This window comes from Aquarana catesbeiana, linkage group LG05, assembly GCF_042186555.1.
Source record: "Aquarana catesbeiana isolate 2022-GZ linkage group LG05, ASM4218655v1, whole genome shotgun sequence".
NCBI lineage: Eukaryota > Metazoa > Chordata > Amphibia > Anura > Ranidae > Aquarana > Aquarana catesbeiana.
This window is the reverse complement of record NC_133328.1, coordinates 178,574,043-178,592,708: the sequence shown is the minus strand read 5'-3', so window position 1 is coordinate 178,592,708 and position 18,666 is coordinate 178,574,043. Positions and strand designations below refer to the sequence as shown.

Below are 18,666 nucleotides of genomic sequence, written 5' to 3'. Positions count from 1 at the left end.
TGCTCTTGTGTTGATTGATAAATGCAGCCTGTGTTTGAGATTTTAAGATTCTTCTGAGATCATTCAGAAATATTTGACAGGAAAGACTGAACTACAACTATCTTCTCCTGACCTGCTTTTGACTTGCTTCAAGCTTCTTTTGCATTTTGTTAGGCTGGCCATACACGCAGCAAAATGCTTTCTTGCAACCACTGGTTGCACAGTGTTCATGCAGGAATCCCTCCTGCCTTGACCATTGTCTTCTCTAGGTTGAGGGGAAAGGGGGAAGCCATCCCCGCCGGGAGAAGACAGTGATTATCGCTAGCGATAAATGAAATAGATATTCCCGCGCAACCTTAATAAGAGCAACAAAACACTAGTTGCAGCAGACACTAGTTGGTCAATCCGTACCAAATAAATTATATATAAAAAATTAATATGTGGTGTTGCGCTCTAGCAAGTATCAACTAAATATAAAAAATGCTACTAAAGATCAAATGTGCAAATGGTCATAGTAAATAATATAAAGTGCACAGTGCTCGAAATCCAGTAACCTCAAATGCGATTCACAGTGTGTACAATCAAATAAAATATATAATATACAAGCTAATCCAATATTAAAAAGTGCTAATGCTAACAGAGTATAGGAATAGAGTCCAAAAGTGCACATAAATCTTCAAATAGATGCATAAAGTACAATATATAAAGTGCTGTGCTCCAAGTGCCACTCTGTGCAGAAATAAACTTATTGTGAATAAGTGATGGAAATCCTCTTCGGTGTACAAAACGCCTCAGTGTGCAATGGCTGCTTGCCTTACCACTGTAAGGTAACAGCGTAATGATTTGTAATGATGGACAAGTCTGGGATCCTGCAGTCAATGGCCCTAGCGTTCCTTATATATGATATTATTCGGGGAGCATCAATGGGGTATGATATCCTGGTGGATGTTCTTCTCTTTTCTCTTATAGCCTCTATGCTAGTCAGTGGCAATATAAATCCTCCCAGGTAGGTTTTAAATGACATAAAGAAAGAAAGCAGGGGGACCCAGATAGTGAAGTATGTAAACCTGGGTATTTAAATTATAGCCAAAGGTAGTACTCACATTAAAAACATCTAAAAACTCAAAAGAACAAACGAGCAGCGAGCTCGTGGCCTGGCGTCATTTCCGGTGCCCGTCTAATCCGACGCGTGTCGTCACGATCACGTGACTTCTGTTGTTTTGCGTTCTTACTGTGAGTACTACCTTTCGAACTGCTGAGAGCCTGAGACGGGCGCTCCCCGTCCCTCCACAGCTCAGCACTCCAGTGACTTGGGGGGGTAGCTGCTGACTGGCAGGCTGAGAGAACCGAGCGATCAGCAGTGTTCGATGGCTTGTTTCTCAGTGTAGAGGCTCCGGGAGACAGATCGGTCTGATGCTGCATCCACCTAGGTAAGTATGATGGGCAAAAAACACATACTTCTCTTTATAAGCTTGTAGAAAACAACTATTCTCTTTGTAGATTGCTATCTATCTGCTGGCGGCAGGTGCTAAAAATGCAATATTTATATGAAATTTTTCTATTTACCCGAATAAAAGATATAAATAAAAACTGTTCAAAATCTTATTTTATTACTGAACATAAAGAAAATATATTAAAAATTCAAAACCATACGTGTTCTCTATAAAGTATTTGCTCTAAAAAGCAGGGTTGCAGAATAAAAGTTTATTATAATCCCCCTCCTCCACTTACCTACACCTAAAACAAATGAATAGCTTTGGAGAGTATGCTCCTCTTACTGATCTTATTTTACATGGATATAGTTTTGTAGATGTGCTATGCAATGATTTTTCATTGTGTTATGTGAAAAAAAGAAATAATCTCTATTTTCCCGGTTTTGTGTATTATATGTTTTTGTTTTCTTGCCTTTAGTGATAAGAACAAGAAGCCTGGAACGCCAGGCACTCCAGGCTCTAACGACCTGGAAACAGCTTTGCGGCGGTTGTCCCTTCGGCGAGAGAACTACATGCTAGAGCGCAAGTTTTTTGAAGATGATCAGGAGCGGAAGCTGCGTAGTCTTGCCGAGAAGGAAGAGCTCCGCAGTGGGTCTCTAACGCCTACAGAAAGCATCATGTCCCTGGGCACCCACTCTTCTAGATTGTCAGAGTTCACTGGAATCTCAGGAATGTCCTTCAGCAGCCGCTCTTACCTGCCAGAGAAACTGCAGATCGTGAAGCCTCTAGAAGGTGACAAAGGGCCACGGCCCTTCTATGTTTTCCTTAGTGACTCCTTGTGGTCTCTGATACATCACCAAAAAGCAGGCACTTTACATAACTCGCACTCATTCTATTTTAGAGATAGCCATCCTCGATGTTGGTTTGAGGTCTTTTAGAGTTTTCTGTACAAAGTTCCCAACCTTTCTCAGCTTGTGAGCAATACATACAGTATCAGCTATAAAGAAAAAAAAAATCATTGAGTCTGTGCAAACGTGTCATCCTCAGGCCGTAACTACTAACCAGTAATTTTCTAACTTTCTGAAATGTCATGTTTGGTTACTGTACTTAACACATTAAAAGAGAAGTTCAGGTCTCAGAAAAAAAAAAGTATACTCAGCTAGGTGGATACAGCATTGATCTGATGCTACATCTGTCCCCCGCCACCTCTAAGACTGAGAACTGAGCAATCAAAGACTGCTGATCGCTCAGTTCTCAGACTTTGCTGAGCAGATAGTCACAGACTCTCTTCTCTGTCCCTCCAGCGCTCACTGGAGCACTGAATGGCTGGCTCAATCTCCCAGCGGCTCTCTGAAAAGCTGATCCTGCCATGGTCCAAGCATCTGGGTGGATCCAGATTGTAAAATCGGGATCTTTACCGAGCCTGGACCTGCTGAGTGAATGAACTGCACTCCTATGACCTACAGGAGAAGTATAGTCAAAATAGCTTTGGCCATACTTCTCCTTTAATACACTTTGTTCTGCCATTTTGAATAAAGTGGTATGGAAGAAGAAACAGAGTGTTGACAGATTAGAACCCGTGTCTGGTTTGTATTGGTCGGGAACACTTCCTGTGACACTGACACTTAGTCATCAGAAAATAAAATGAGTGTACATTTTAATAAACCCTTCTCCACTGAACTGAAAAAATGCCTGTTTGTGTCTCTGGAAAGATTTACTTTCCAGTGAGGGAAAATCTATGTATATGGTGTAGAACCGTACAAATCACGTGAAATGTGTTTATTGCAGCAGGATTTCAGACAGCCTATGAGTACCTACTGGGATACTGCCAAAAGTAACATCAAAGGTAGCAGAGAGCCATGTATGGATTAAAAGTCACTGGTTAAGGACCACTGCTTTATAGGATGCAGTGTATCAATTGGCCTATAGGGGACAGATGTTTTATTAGTTATCACAAATACCATTGTTTATAACACTATATAATATAGTACGTATCTTTATTAGTAAGTAAAACAGAATTAGGTTAAAATGGTTACATTTTTAATTAACTGACTTTTTAATATCCCTGTAATGCAAAACGATGAGCAAAGGTGTACCCTTTAAAAGTAAATCATTTGTAAAAATGTGCATACACACCCCCTCTTAAAACAGAGCTTGTTGAAATTCTTTAAGTAAGAGTACCTTAAAAAAAACAATTTGCAAAATTGTACAGCCTTTGAAATACATAATAATAATTCCAGATGGGTTACTTATCTTTATATTGCAATTTGCTCATTTAGGTCTTGGGCCCTGTGTTATTGTCAGGTACTTTGCCCCTGGCTTACGTCAGTCCCTTTCAAAGCAACTTGGCAGACTCATTAGAAATGACTGAAAAGCACTTTGAATTTTGTACCCTCATGATCATCTCACTGTTGCTATTGCATGATATAAAATATGATTAGAAATCTATGACTGTTTAGTCATTGAAGTGTTTCCCTAGATAAATGATGCTCCTTTCATTGCAAAATGCAGTCCATACACATACATAATCTTTTTACTTCACTTATGTTTTAAGCTATATTTATAAATGTCCTTCATAATTTTTGTCATGTTTTTAAAGATTTCTCAAACAGAAAAGCCTAGAAGCTTTTGTGAAATGATTTCATGGCTTCTTTTGTAAGAAAAAAAAATGCACTTTCAAATATTTCAACTGCAAGCACTTTTAAGCGTTTCTGTAATTTTATTTACATGCTGCTGTGTGTTTACCTGCTGCTATTATTGGACATCATGTAATACCGTTTGCTCTTGTATCGCTTCTGATCTTTCAATAAAATCTGTTACATTTCTTCCATCCTCACTTTGTTTTCCTCTTTTCCCTTTGCACTCTTTTTGTTCTGTTTTTTCTTTTTTTTTAGTTTGCTTACTCACAATATAATAGGGGCATATGGTTCACGTGGGCAGCCGGCTTTTCTACTTTCTAAAATTTTTTTATTTGTGTGCCAAAGTAGACCCTACTTTGTTCTGTATGTATTGAAAGTAGAACTCCATGCAGTGTTGGAGCTTAGGTCAAGTTTTTGTGTGTTGCCATTGGGGTGTTCCTCACCTTGTATGCTGGTGACCCCAGAGAGAGGAGAAATAAAAAAGTTGGGAAAGGTTTGAACCTCTGGCTTGGAGGACAGGAACTTAGAGTCAAATCTTATCTACAGAGCCCTAATGAGCGATAAAAACCTGACATATGTTCTCACCCCTTTTCTGCCGTTAATCTTGAATGTTATGAATTTGAGATGAAATATGACCTGCACAAGTCTGATCTGCTGGAAATAATTCCAAAATGCGCACCCCATGAAGCATGTCTGAATAAACTCTGCTTTACAGATTAAAAATCGGCACCACCTTCAATATTTTTTTATTTTATGCCCCTTTATATTGTGATTTATGATTGATGAGTGTGATATATGTTAATCTGTATTGTGTTCTTAATTTCATATTTTATTTTATTTCTGCATTTCCCCTTTTCATTCTTTCTTTTTCCTTTACTGCCTTCACCTTGACCATGCTTCCAGGTCAGAGACAAACAATGTTCAGGGTGTGTTCTAAGTGCTTTAACCAATGGTATGTATATCTTATTAGGGATTTGCAGCAGAATGTTAGGGATTTGCATGTCTGAGCTTCCCTATTATTCCTATGTTGCCAAAGGTAGTGTAAAAAGATGCATCGAGCCCTATAATAAAATCCCTGCATATTGTAAATAATTGATCCAGCTTATAGAAAGCCTGGGGAATCTAAACATCTGGGTCTTGTAGAATTGTATCAACTCACCAAAGAATCAAACTCTTTTGTGAACACACAGTTCTAATTCTATAAATGGGTTAATGTAGCTTGCTTTGCATTTAGCTTTCATTTGATATCAGTTTGGGACACTTCTGAGGTCATTGTGATCTCATTGACCAGGTGCTTCTGACCTGCATTTGACCTCCTAAGCTACTTGAAGCAGCTTAGCGCAAACAAAAGCTGTTGTAAACAGGTCCTTAATCTGTTGGGAATAGGGATTAGATTAGAAGTGAAATTTGACAAAGTTTTGCCCAAGGGAAAAATGCACACTTTTGGCAACATTTTGGTCAAATTTGGTAAAATTTTGTCACATCCTTGCTTTGCAGTGGAGCTGTATTGTTTAAAGTGATTGTAAGGGTTCATTTAAAAAAAAAAAAAAAAATAAACATATCATACTTGCCTCCACTGTGCAGCTCGTTTTGCACAAAGTGCCCCCGATCCTCGTCTTCTGGGGTCCCCCGGCGGCTCCTCCCCACAGCAGATAACCCCCTAGGAGAAGCGCTCTCCTGAGGGGGTTACCTTGCGGGCGGGTTCCCGAGTCCAGCATTCGGCGTCCATAGCGCTGAATGTATGACTCGGCCCCGCCCCCCGGTGCCGCATCATTGGATTTGATTGACAGCAGCGGGAGCCAATGGCTGCACTGCTATCAATCTATCCAATCAAGAGCCGAGAACCCCGGGCAGAGAGACAGTGCGTCCCGCCGGGTCAAGCTCCAGGGCTCAGGTAACTAGAACGAGGGGGCTGGGGGGCCGGCGACTGCCAGGTGTTTTTTCACCTTAATGCATAGGATGCATTAAGGTGAAAAAACATGAAGGTTTACAACCCCTTTTAATGTTAAATTTTCAAATCTTCAATGCACAAATCAATTCCGCAAACATGACATTTGATATTTTTGGTATTCACATGTGTGTGAGCATTAGCATATCTGCTTTAATGTGTGTTGATTCCTTTTTCATAAAACATTGTGTGTATGCTTTGGGTTGTTTACCCGGTAATTTGTAATGGGCCCTCATTGTGCAGCCATGCATAAATAACACACCTAGTCTTTAACACACCATGACACATACATGTAAAAAACACATGTATTGTGTCGTGTTGAGAAAAGGGGGAGAGGGTGGTATTTTGGTGTGTAGCTGTGTCAAAGTGTGAAAAGGCGCTGAAGACAAATGATTCCTGCTTACTTTTCATCGCCCTCTTTTGTGTGCTTTAGGGCATATGATCCGCGTCTTTTCTTAGAACTAATTTTATTTCTAAGTTTTACCTGTCATTGAAACACCACTTGGTGGCATTGGGCAACACTCTTAAGTAACCCATATATTAGTCTTCTTCTTTTGATCAACCAAAGCGTTAAACAAAAAATGCTGACTTGATTCCTCCATCCACACACTTGATGGGGGAATCCTTCTCGCTGAGGTATTGCATTCTGATAGCTGGGGGACTTCCCCACCATAAGAATATGCTGATCAGCACTGCTGGCATTAACCTGCGGCACTGATCGAGCAGGGAAAATCCAGGCTGGTTTTTAGGAAGTTGGTCAGTTCATCGACTTCTGTACAACCAACCTGCCCATACCTGGAATTAAATTTGACTGGTCCCTGCTGAACCTGACAAATTTCAATCCATGTATGGCCTACTTTAGGCCCTTTCAAATGAGCATTCATTCTGTCAGTTTTTCAGAAGGATCCAAACTGTATGCCTGTTTACCTTATGTGCAAGTCCATTTATGTCTGCAGAAAAATAATGAAAAGATTTGCGTCCTTTTCCATTTATGTGGACATAAATTAATGTAAACTGAGGTTGTGTCTTTTCTGTTTATGCATGTTTTTAGGCAAGAAATATATTATTTGTTTATACTTTTATCCACAGGGCTTCAGTGTTTAGCAGTGAGCGGAGGACACTGGCCCCGCTGTCGACAGCCAGTCAAACTCTGAGAGTCTGACAGCTATTGGGGCTGTACAATACACTTAGCAGTGTGAATGAGCAGTATGTGCCAAGGGATGAATGTCTGGAATACAGACTTCTTGTGTTTCAGGTATTTCTCTTGAATTTTGACTGGTTGCTGACAATGGGGCTGTTCGGAACACTTATGCCATTCACCCGCAATAAACACCGGAGCCCCATGCACCAGGGCTAAATGCCCAGTGTGCATGAGGGGAGGCCTATTTTTTTTTTTTTCATTCAACGACTAAAAATCCTGGATATGGGAAAAATAGACAGTACAGTGTCTTGAAAAAGTGTTCATACCCCTTGAAATCTTCCACATTTTGTCATGTTACAACCAAAAACATAAATGTATTTTATTGGGATTTTATGTGATAGAACTACACAAAGTGGCACATAATAGTGAAGTGGAAGGAAAATGATAAATGGTTTTCAAAATTTTTTACAAATAAATATATGAAAAGTGTGGCGCGCATTTGTATTCAGCCCCCTGAGTCAATACTTTGTAGAACCACCTTTTAATGTAATTACAGCTGCAAGTCTTTTTGGTTATGTCTCTACCAGCTTTGCACCTCTGATTAGTTGGGGAGCGTCTGTGAACAGCAATTTTGAAGTCTTGCCACAGATTCTTAATTAGATTCAGGTCTGGACTTTGACTGGGCCATTCTAACACATGAATATGCTTTGATCTAAACCATTCAATTGTAGCTCTGGCTGTATGTTTGGGATCGTTGTCTTGCTGGAAAGTGAACCTCCGCTCCAGTCTCAAGTCTTTGGCATACTGTAACAGGTTCTCTTCTAAGATTGCCCTGTATTTTTCTCCATCCATCTTTCTATCAACTCTGACCAACTTCCCTGTCCTTGCTGAAGAAAAGCATCCCCACATTATAATGTTGCCACCACCATGTTTCACAGTGGGGATAGTGTGTTCAGGGTGATGTGCAGTGTTAATTTTCCACCACACATAGCGTTTTGCTTTTAGGCCAAAAAGTTCAATTTTGGTCTCATCTGCGCAGAGCACCTTCTTCCACATGGCTTCTTGCAAACAAAAGTTCTTATGGCTTTCTTTCAGCAATGGCTTTCTTCTTGCCACTCTTCCATAAAGGCCAGATTTGTGAAGTGCATGACTAACAGTTGTCCTGTGGACAGATTCTCCCACCTGAGCTGTGGATCTCGGCAGCTCCTCCAGAGTTACCATGGCCTCTTGGCTGCTTCTCTGATTAATGCTCTCCTTGTCCAGCCTGTCAGTTTAGGTGGACGGCCATGTCTTGGTAGGTTTGCAGTTGTGTCATAATCATTCCATTTTCGGATGATGGATTGAACAGTGCTCCGTGAGATGTTCAAAGCTTGGGATTTTTTTTATAATCTAACCCTGCTTTAAACTTCTTCACAACATTATCCCTGACCTGCCTGGTGTGTTCCTTGGCTTGCATTATGCTGTTTGTTCACCAAGGTTCTCTAACAAACTTCTGAGGGCATTGCAGAACAGCTGTATTTATACTGAGATTAAATTACACACAGGTGGACTCTATTTACTATTTAGGTGAAGGCAATTGGTTCCACTAGATTTTAGTTAGAGGTATCAGGGTAAAGGGAGCTGAATATAAATGTGCGCCAAAATTTTTTAGATATTTATTTGTAAAAAATTTGAAAAAACATTTATCATTTTCCTTCCACTTCACAATTATGTGCTACTTTGTGTTGGTCTTTCACATCAAATCCCAATAAAATACATTTACGGTTTTGGTTGTAACATGACAAAATGTGGAAAATTTCAAGGAGTATGAATACTTTTTCAAGGCACTGTATAAACTACGGTCTCCCTCCGCTGTTTGCATAGCTTTCAATTGTGCCTGTCAAATGGTATAACCCGTCGAAAAATGCCTCCTATGATGTGCGCATGCGATATGGTGGCGTAACGCCAGCTGATTGGGAAGTCAGCTGGAGTGCCCTTCTGTACTGCGAATGCGCAGGCACTTTTCAACGGTGGGCACTATTGGATAGAACACCGGCACAGTGTTTTTAATATAAAACTTGAAAATAATATAAGACAAAAGTGCTGCACTATTTTGCCTTATAATGCAAAGCTAAGTATAATCTGAGACCTGAGTGGAGGGAATGGACAGACCCCCTTCTACACAGTCTCATAGAGAAACATGCGTATCTGAGGCTATCAGTCACCTTCTGTGTGCTGGAGGGGGGGTGTCACCATGATTTACCTAGTGTAGGGAAAACATAAGTGACTTATGCAGATAGCAGAGGAAGGAGAGAGCAGGATCCACTCTGGGTGAGATGGACCGAGGCAAGTATAAACTATATGAGGATATGCTTTGTTCACTTTTCATTTCGGTAATCTGTGATGTTATAACAACTCAAAATATGCTTGCTTGGAAATATATAATACTCTCCTTTTAAGTGTGTGGTTACATCCTTCTGATGTGTCACATGGAAAAGCAATGTATTAGGGCTCTTGCATACAGGTGGCACAATCCAGCAATGCGTTCGAAAGCAGAAGCTCTCCTGGGTCTCTCCCTTCTCATTGGCTGAGACACAGCAGCGGGAGGTGAGGCTGAGTCACGATGTGTATGTTGCATAGACGCACATAGGCAGCTTGGGAGCGATCACACACAAGGAGCCTGCTTGCTTTGGGGCCACTCAGCAGGGCGAGGGGCCAGGAGCACAAGTAGGTGACTCAAGAAGAGGAGCATCGGGGCTGCTCTGAGCAAAATGTTTGCACAGAGCAGGTACAGTAAGCATAACATGTTTTTTTTTTTTAATAGAAAAAAAATTGAACCTTTACAAACACTTTAATAGTCCGTCTGCTTTAATTTTAGATTTTCATAAACTGATATAAAACGATGACTAATTATAATCCAAAATCTGGACACATTTTTAAAACTATCCCTTCATTTATGGTTATTTTTAGCTTACTTTCACTTTGGTTTTGATATTTTAGTATTCATGTAATGATGTTGCTGTAAATCATTTGCATCACCATATTCCACTGACATATCTGTGTTGTCAGGAAAATTATGTTACTGTATTTCTAACATTATGGTTAGAAATATTGTTAGATATATAACAGAAACTTAATTATGCTTACCACTGTGTGTGGTTTTTAAATTGGAAGAAACACAAGTGGCACTCTAGATCAGGGGATGAAGCAACTCCTGTGTGCATATGTGGAAGTTATGTCACCGTGGCTAGTCATGATGGCTGAAGGCGTCAAGCCCAATTGAAGACCAGGCAAACATGTCATTGGCAGTGACTAAACAACAAGGAAGACCGTGGCTGTCACAATGCTGGAAGGGCACATTTCTAAGTCAGCCATAATGTGCAAATATTCAACTTGAAAAGTATGAAAAATTCCTGAGCACCAGCAGTGAAGTTTAGTTTCGCTTTAAAGGTTTCTTTCAATTAGACTTACATGGTAAAATGAAGGTTGTGACAACCAAAATACAGCCTACAGGAGTTTTTGTTTACTTTGCACTGCAACTCATTGGTGTGAAGAGGCCCTACATAGTAACATGTTCAGTGTGAACAAGCCCTAAGCTATACTGTATCAGATTGATTGGAAATTGTCATTTATATTTACTGTATATCAATGTTATAATTGAGTTTGATATAAACATCGGATGCCCTTTTTATTAAGTATTTGTAAATTATTTCTTAAAGTGGAGTACCACCCACATTAAAGACTTTGCGCAATCTAGGCAATGATTGCATGGGAAAAAAGTATTGGGTATTTTTTTTTTTTTTTTGGTTGATTTACCTTGTTTTTGATGGTATAATTCTTCTCTTCCTGTGTACCTCGCAGCAGCGAGGTAGGTCATTTCTGACCACACAATGGCTCCTAAGAAGATGCTTGTCATCAATCCCAGGAGTCAATGAGCATCACAGGCTGGAAGCATTGTGTTATTTCCTAAGAGGAAATGATGCAATGCAAGCCGGCGATAAGTGGCATCTTTAAAAAAGTTAACCAGGCTGTTGTTGCCATTGTTACCCTAGCATCTGTGGAGCAGTGACCAGTGGAGGCGGCTAGAGTGGCAATTGAGGTTGGTTTAAGTACTGAGTGACAGGTTGCCATAACGTGGCGTGAACTTACTCCGACACCACCGTTGCCGTGGCAACCTGAACAACAATATTTGCACCACGCTTTGTGCTTTTATGTGCATGCGCAAGATAGGGAGGTGCATGCTGGGTAGCCAGCAGCACCTTATCCAGAAAGAAACTACTAGTGGGCTTCAAATGCCCACAGGGAAGATGGGAGTGCACTCGCCAGGGAAGGGAAAGATAACTATAAACAAATACATGCATTATAGACAAATGACATTGCATTTTATAACGTGGGTATTTAAAAAATAATAATAATAAATGAGGTTTGAACTCCGCTTTAAGGTCTAGTCAAAACTTTTTTTTTTTTTTCAGATATAGCAGGAAAGGATTAGAACTCCTGTTAGTCTTTTTTTTTACTGTTTGTGTGTCTCCGAACGGTAGATTTTACCCCCCTATGAGTCCTGGTGACCATTATCCCTCAAATAGCATGAGATAAGAAATCCTAAATTTTAGATATGTCGGGAGATCTTCCAATAAGTACACCTGTTCAGATAACACTGTGAGGAGGATTTACTAAAACTGAAGAGTGCAAAAGCTGATGTCAGCATCACACCGATTTGGATGGTGCCATTACCAGCAAAAGCCGCCGATTTGGCATGCGATTTAACATGTCAAATCGCATGCCAAATTGGCCCAATGTGAACGTGGGCTTATTGTCAAAGCTTAATTGAACAAGCTAAAGTTAGAAGCTGATTGACTACCATGTACAGCTGCACCAGAATTTGAGTTCTTCAGCTTTGGTTAATCCCCCCAGTATAAGAAAGGAATTCCCCTAACTTTGGTTTCTTTTCACTCCCAGTTGTGTCTGTTGGACAAAAAGTAAAGGGAAATCTACATACAAGGACACAGCAGTAAATCGTACTCGAACAGGGATTTTATTCTCTTTCTACTCTGGCTAAAAACATTCCCTATTCTATATAAAACTAAAAATAAAATGTTTCAACTACACATATGCTTTAGCTTTCATGGTGGATTGTTATAAAATGTTTCAACTACACATATGCTTTAGCTTTCATGGTGGATTGTTGTAAAACCCATTTTCATATGGGTTGGTTTAGAATAGCCATTCTCAACCAATTTTACCCCCAAAGGAACCCCAAAAATGTAGTTTTCAGGTCTGAGGGAATCCCTGCTAAAACTATTTCATTGGGTGTCCATGAGAAAAATGCCCCTTACGTTGGTGACCAGTGGGAAGAATGCCCCTTTACAGTGGTGGTCAGAACGCTACCCTTACTGACAGATCACTGGCGTCATACAGCCGCCTCTGACAAATGGCATTGGCCCCAGGATTTTGCAAGGTGCCATTAAATGGGAGGTCAGTCAGCCACTGCTCAAAGGAACTCCTAGGAACCTCTAAAGGAACCCTAGTTGAAAATGGCTGGTTTAGAATATAGACCAACTGATCTAAGCAATGTTTATTAAAACCAGTATATATAATTGTATTTATAACTACTTTATTGTCTGTATTTTGGTAATCCCACTCTTTAGCTGGACTCATTGCAGAGTGGAGATTGATAAACATAGCCATGAATTTGCTCAGTTACTGAGGAACTGTAATGAAGCCTTGTTATAATTGGTGCAAGGCTTACCATTAGATCATTGTTGCTTTTTTTATTGTTGTAAGCTATATTACTATAAAGTTTATTTGTAACTGAACGCCAATTTTCCTGCCTTTCCAGGATCAGCAACTTTACATCAGTGGCAGCAGTTGGCACAACCACATCTTGGAGGAATCCTGGATCCTAGGCCTGGAGTTGTTACCAAAGGCTTCCGAACCTTAGATCTGGACCAGGAGGAAGTGTACTGCTTCACTGACTATGAAGAAGATGAGACAGGTGACATTCCTTACAAGAGCTTAACTACCTCGAGTCCCGTCCATCATTCAGAGACCTCAGGTGAGAGGTCTCAAGCACAAGTGACTGTGTCTGGCAGCAAGAATTGTCCAAGCCATTCTCATGCTGCCCCTGAGGACTTGCAAGAGCCCGCGACAGACGATGATGAGGGGTCTGGTGAGGGATCCTCCTTACGTCCTGTAAAATGGACATCTTTACAGGATATTGCATATTGGGCCATTTTCACCTCTACACCACAACACATCCGCAAGAGTTTCACTGCATTCAAAAAGTGATCTCCTTAGTATTAAACCATTATTCTCTCATTTTAGCATATCCCACTAGTTGTATTTATATACATTTTGCTAGGACCACATTTTTGTGTATAAAGGCTGCTAAAAGAATGAGGCTTGCAAATGAACATTTAACATTTTCACAAATCGGGTGCCATGTATTTCAAAAACCTTTGTTGACTGAGTAGTCTTTTTAATGAAAATGATGCGTGGTTTAATATTTGCTTCCTTCAGAAACATCAGGGTGTTGGTCACAAAGTTTACAATGAAATCTGCACTGTGTTGTTAAACTCGTTATAATGTCAGAAGCTAAAGCCTACCCCCAGAATGATGGAAACTATAATAGATTATTCTTTCAAGCAGAGTTCCCATAGGGTTTAAGAAATCAACATACCAGTGGTACTCAATCAGAATTAAAACATTTTTTTAAGTCCTAAATCATAAATGACCATTTAACTACTTAAATTGCTATGTAGCGAGAGATAAAAATTTCAAGCATAGTTTAACCATCAAATATTAGAGGAAACTTTATAAAATAAGGCTGACATTGCTGATCATTCTAGAATGCCAGGGGCTCTCTGATATCAGTACTTTCCAAGTCGCAGGCCTGGAACAAGTGTTAGGAACTGGAAGATCACAGTGAAGTCAAAATTGCTGATCTGCAGATGTATGTTTTAGGTTATTGATTCAGAAAGTGCTCAGAAAGTGGATTCAGCATGACAGACAAAACTAGCATATGCAGTCATAATGAGCTCAGCAATTGCAGCCTTCTCACTTTCTTAGTGCTGGATTCATTTAAAGAGAACCTGCCTCAGATGGTTTCAGTGTTTGACCTCTGGGCTGCATAGTAGTTCTTGGATAATGAAGCTGAAAACCTATTCAATGTCAAGTGATATCACTGCCTTGGAACTTGTATGCAGCCAAAGTCAGATGATGGCTTCCAGCTGTGGCTTCTTACTCAGGTATTTTGCCAGGTATGGGATGTAAAGCACTTTCTTCAAATTGCAGGTGTGTATTTATAAGGGCTAAGCCACACATTTTATTAACTGCTTAGTAGCATGAGATTAACATCTTATTGACAGTTGCCTTTTCCAGTCATCAGTCCAGGGCTAGATATGAGATTTTAATTATGCGTTTTCAAGAAATGTAACACTGTATTTACAACTGCTTTGATTTAAACAATAATTAAAGCAGTTAGTAACAGAAATTTCAGTCTGTTAAGGTGACATGAGATATTTTGTTTGTGGGCAGCTTCGCAAAGTCATAGCCTACAGATCTCCATTTAGAAAGTGATAGGACAAGTTTAGGAAATCTGGTATTTCACAAACCGATTAGCTGTTTATTGAATAGATATAGCAGCACTTACAGTTGCTCGCTCTTTTGTCGTTATTACAGCCATGCACAATCAAATTAATGAAAATCCTGCACATTGTGTAGAGTACCCTATTACATGGGAGCCAACCGTCCCTTGCTGTAAAAAGCACTTTGCCATTATTTATAGTAGGGCAGAATTTGTCTTTGCACTTCCTCAGGAACAAGGGTATCAACAACTGTTGCTCCTCACCCATGGATACATGCTAGATATGACCTGAATGTTCATCTTACCGTTTCCTGATCCTGTGGCAAGCTTTACTAGAAAGCTGTTAAAATGTAACAACTTACTCCCGACTTGGTCAGAAAGAGGCTAAAACAGCATCTCAATGAAAATCTACCATATGGAGTAGCTGTTTAAATGGAATTTGTGAGGACAGAAAAATGGCAGCTGCCACTGGTCCAGCATTTTAAAGCTGTCATCCTAATCTGGACTTCACTTACTGAGCCATTGACACAGAGCAAATATGTTACCACAGTGGTAGCTCCCATATCTCTATCATTCCAGGTGCCCTTTAACACGAAACAAAGTTTTAGAGCAGCAACAGTGGATTAGGTGGTTTATTTTGGTTTATAAGCTTGTGCAGTTTTATACTGGATAAGAATAAAGGACAACTGTTAGTTGTAGGCAAAGAGACATATATGTATGGTGATAAAACTGGTAGGAAAGATGTGCTGGTGGTTAATATGGTAAATGTCTAATGCTCCCACAAGTAAGGTTATACTGCCATCTTATGGAGGCTTGCAAGTCATTTATTTGGCTTCTGTTCAGAATTATTAGACAAGGGCTATTCTATTTATGAGGATATGATCATGTACATTTTTTTATTTGCAGGCAAGTAAATATTATAAGTATGTAATTATAGCTATATCAGTACACATGCAGTGTTTTATAGACAGGAAGACTTAATTTATTCCTGTTTGACTTATAGTAATTTTGCACAGCATTTCACATCATTTATAAGAGTTTGGACACTTTTATAGTGACTTATTAATGTATAACTCCACCTTTATAAGGAATTTGGTATTGCGTGACAGACTATGATGTTCTTAACTTTATTCACTGAGAAATGTTCAAACGTTGTCCTTTCCCCAGAGGGTTTGTATAGACTGGCTATTGGTCTGGCCATGCAGTAACTGGTATGTTAAGCTATTCTTTAGCTGATTGTAATAACCATACACTTGTAGTGCGAATGGGCAGGCAATGAGAACCATTATCATTTATGAACGCATACATCTGTATCAAATTAGAAAGAAAATAGCAAAATGAAAGGCATAGGCTGCTTTGCAGGATTATTAACCGTACCAGAAAAGCTCTATACCAGGGGTAGGCAACCTTAGCACTTAAGGCTGAATGAAACCACAAATCCCATCATGTTTCTGGGCACCACATTGGTGGCTGTCTGAGCCTTGCAATGCTTCATGGGACTTGTAGTTCCACAACAACTGAAGTGCCAAGGTTGTCTATCTGTGCTCTATGTCGTCTGAGGCTTCAACACTCTGAACAAGTATACAAACTAGTAATTGATTTCGCAGGCTGTATATGTGTCCTGGGTCTGTAGTGTGAGACATATTGCTCCAGGGATAGTAGAGCAGCTAGCTTTTGTAGGAGTTTAGCACTGACAGCCTACAAATATCTCACAGTAGAATTTATTTTAATGTTCCATAAGTCTACAGATTCTCCTTAACTGAAAATTAATTTGTAACAATTCATTGATGTTGGTCGCAATGGATATTAACAAACCTGCACATGACTGAAGGCTCTTTCTTGCAATATCAGATTTTCTGTAGATGTGGGGTTGAAGGTTATGCGATGGAGTACCAACTGTTACTAGACTTATGAAAGAATTTGAATATTAAGGGGTCTTATTTATAAAGCAACATCTGTTGATTTTGCCAAACTTTCTCTGGGGAATTGTCATTTTTAAACACATGCACTGGGAAGATTCACCTACAGAGAATGTTTTCTGAATTTCACATTTGCTGCTTTATAAATATGCCCCTAGGTTTTTCATTTTCTTATGACTGTGCAGGCTTACTGATGAGTGATTTTTATTTGTCCCCTTAAAAATCCTTTGCTTACTTTGGCTGCTATGCCTGACAATTCATGAGCACCCGTCAGACTAGAAATACTAGTTCTGGTATCCATATATTTGCTTTACAGCTTACTGAGTTGGTGGCCTATAACAAGCTTATGCATTACATGTCCAGTTTAGTGCCTACATTTATGGAAGGATTAGGATGATCAGTCCAGATCTTGTAAAATGAATTTCTGTCCTAATGAGTAACTTTTCAGCTTGTCAAAGTTTTGAAAGTCACCTAAAATCTGACATTAGCTGTCCCTCTCAACAGCCAGTTTGTGAGATCATGCAGTTGGTAAGGCAGTGCCTGTCAGACTTTAGGTGACCTCTGACCCCCTGACTCAAGATAAAGTATTTGATTAAGGCCATGGTAGACTAATACGGAGTAAACCAAATGGTCTAATATAAATATTTCCCAAGTCATACTGCATAGTTATACTATATAAAACAACCTCCAGATTCTTGAGCAAGCCCATTGATGGCTGGTTCTCTTTAAACCCTGACACTTGAGCATTTTAAAATTGAGGATACTGCCTTTGGCATTATCAGGGACAACACATTGTAACAATTCAGTGTTGCTGCCTTTGGCATTATCAGGGACAACACATTGTAACAATTCAGTGTGTCAATAGTATAATATACTCAGCACTTTTGTATATAGTTAAGAATTGCTGTACTTCACTGTACAGGGTTAACATTTTAAATGTTGATATTTTATTTTCAGCACTCAAAATGCTTTCTTTGAAAAGAGTCCTGCCACTTTTTCCCTTGAATTTTATAGAAAGAAACTGTACAATTTTGTAAATAGGACCTGGTTCACCATGGATAGTTTTGCACTGCTAAATGATCTTTTTGCACTAATGGAAACTATTTTTGTACAGATTTGTTAAAAAAATTCCATGAGATTTTATGGGGCAAAGCTTAATGCTCTAATTAAAGGGATTTTGGAATACTTGAATCATGTTTGAATTTTTGTTTATACTGCTTATACTTATGTTGTATATTTTCAGTGTAATATATTTCTTATACTTATATTCATTTCCAAGATAATTTTTTGTTCTGTATTTGCAACACACATTTATTTTAACTCCACAACATCTAGGCAGATGATAGTCTAAGGCCCCTTTCACATGGCCATCTCGATCGGATCCACCTGTTAGTTTTTCAGATTGACCTGATCAGAAGGTCCATTTATCCCTATGGACAGGCTGGAGTATGCAGACTTGTGTCCATTTACACCTGCCTACCTTCAGATCAGGTTGGGTCTGCCAAAAAAAATGGAAGGAGATCTATGTCGGCAGATCGGACCGGAGGGTAGCCGATTCAGTTTACTTTCAGCTGCCCATAGAGCAGAACGGGCTCTCTTCATGTCTGCTCTGCTGAAACTGAGCACACATGGATGTGTCACATGCCTGCTCTGTTCTGATTAGCAGGAGATCTGTGAGCTGATTCCCTGCTGATCAGAATGGAATACACCTCATGTGAAAAGGGCCTTTTTAAGCACAAATGCATGTATTTTCCAAGCATTAGTTATGTCCTTGCTGTCCAGGCATCAGTGTGTTTGCAACAATTATCACACCAATAGCTAATTGAGCTAAATAAGGTTCAGATTCTATAATAATAATTTGTTAACTTGCCTGGCCAGAGTGCACTGATATCTGCATACTTTGCATTATAAAGCAGGAAACCAGCCAACTACTATCTAGAATTTTCTTAGCATCATAATGTATTCATTTAAAAAAAAAACATTTTTTTATGTACTACTATTGTAATTTTTCATAATCTGTTTTTGAATTTTCCACTGTTTTTG

General features: G+C 39.5%; 1 protein-coding gene across 11 annotated transcripts in view; it reads left to right on the top strand.

Moving 5' to 3' along the window:
* Positions 1-18,666, top strand: part of TRAK1 (trafficking kinesin protein 1) — a 234,172-nt gene that overhangs the window by 197,568 nt on the left and 17,938 nt on the right. For 7 of the 11 annotated variants that reach the window (XM_073630396.1, XM_073630387.1, XM_073630391.1 and 4 more), the window contains 2 exons: positions 1,891-2,204; positions 12,959-13,288. In XM_073630396.1, the coding sequence (XP_073486497.1) occupies positions 1,891-2,204; positions 12,959-13,288 (644 nt within the window). The remainder of the gene's footprint in view (positions 1-1,890; positions 2,205-12,958; positions 13,289-18,666) is intronic. The other 4 variants (XM_073630393.1, XM_073630395.1, XM_073630389.1 and 1 more) reach the window with 2 other exon arrangements.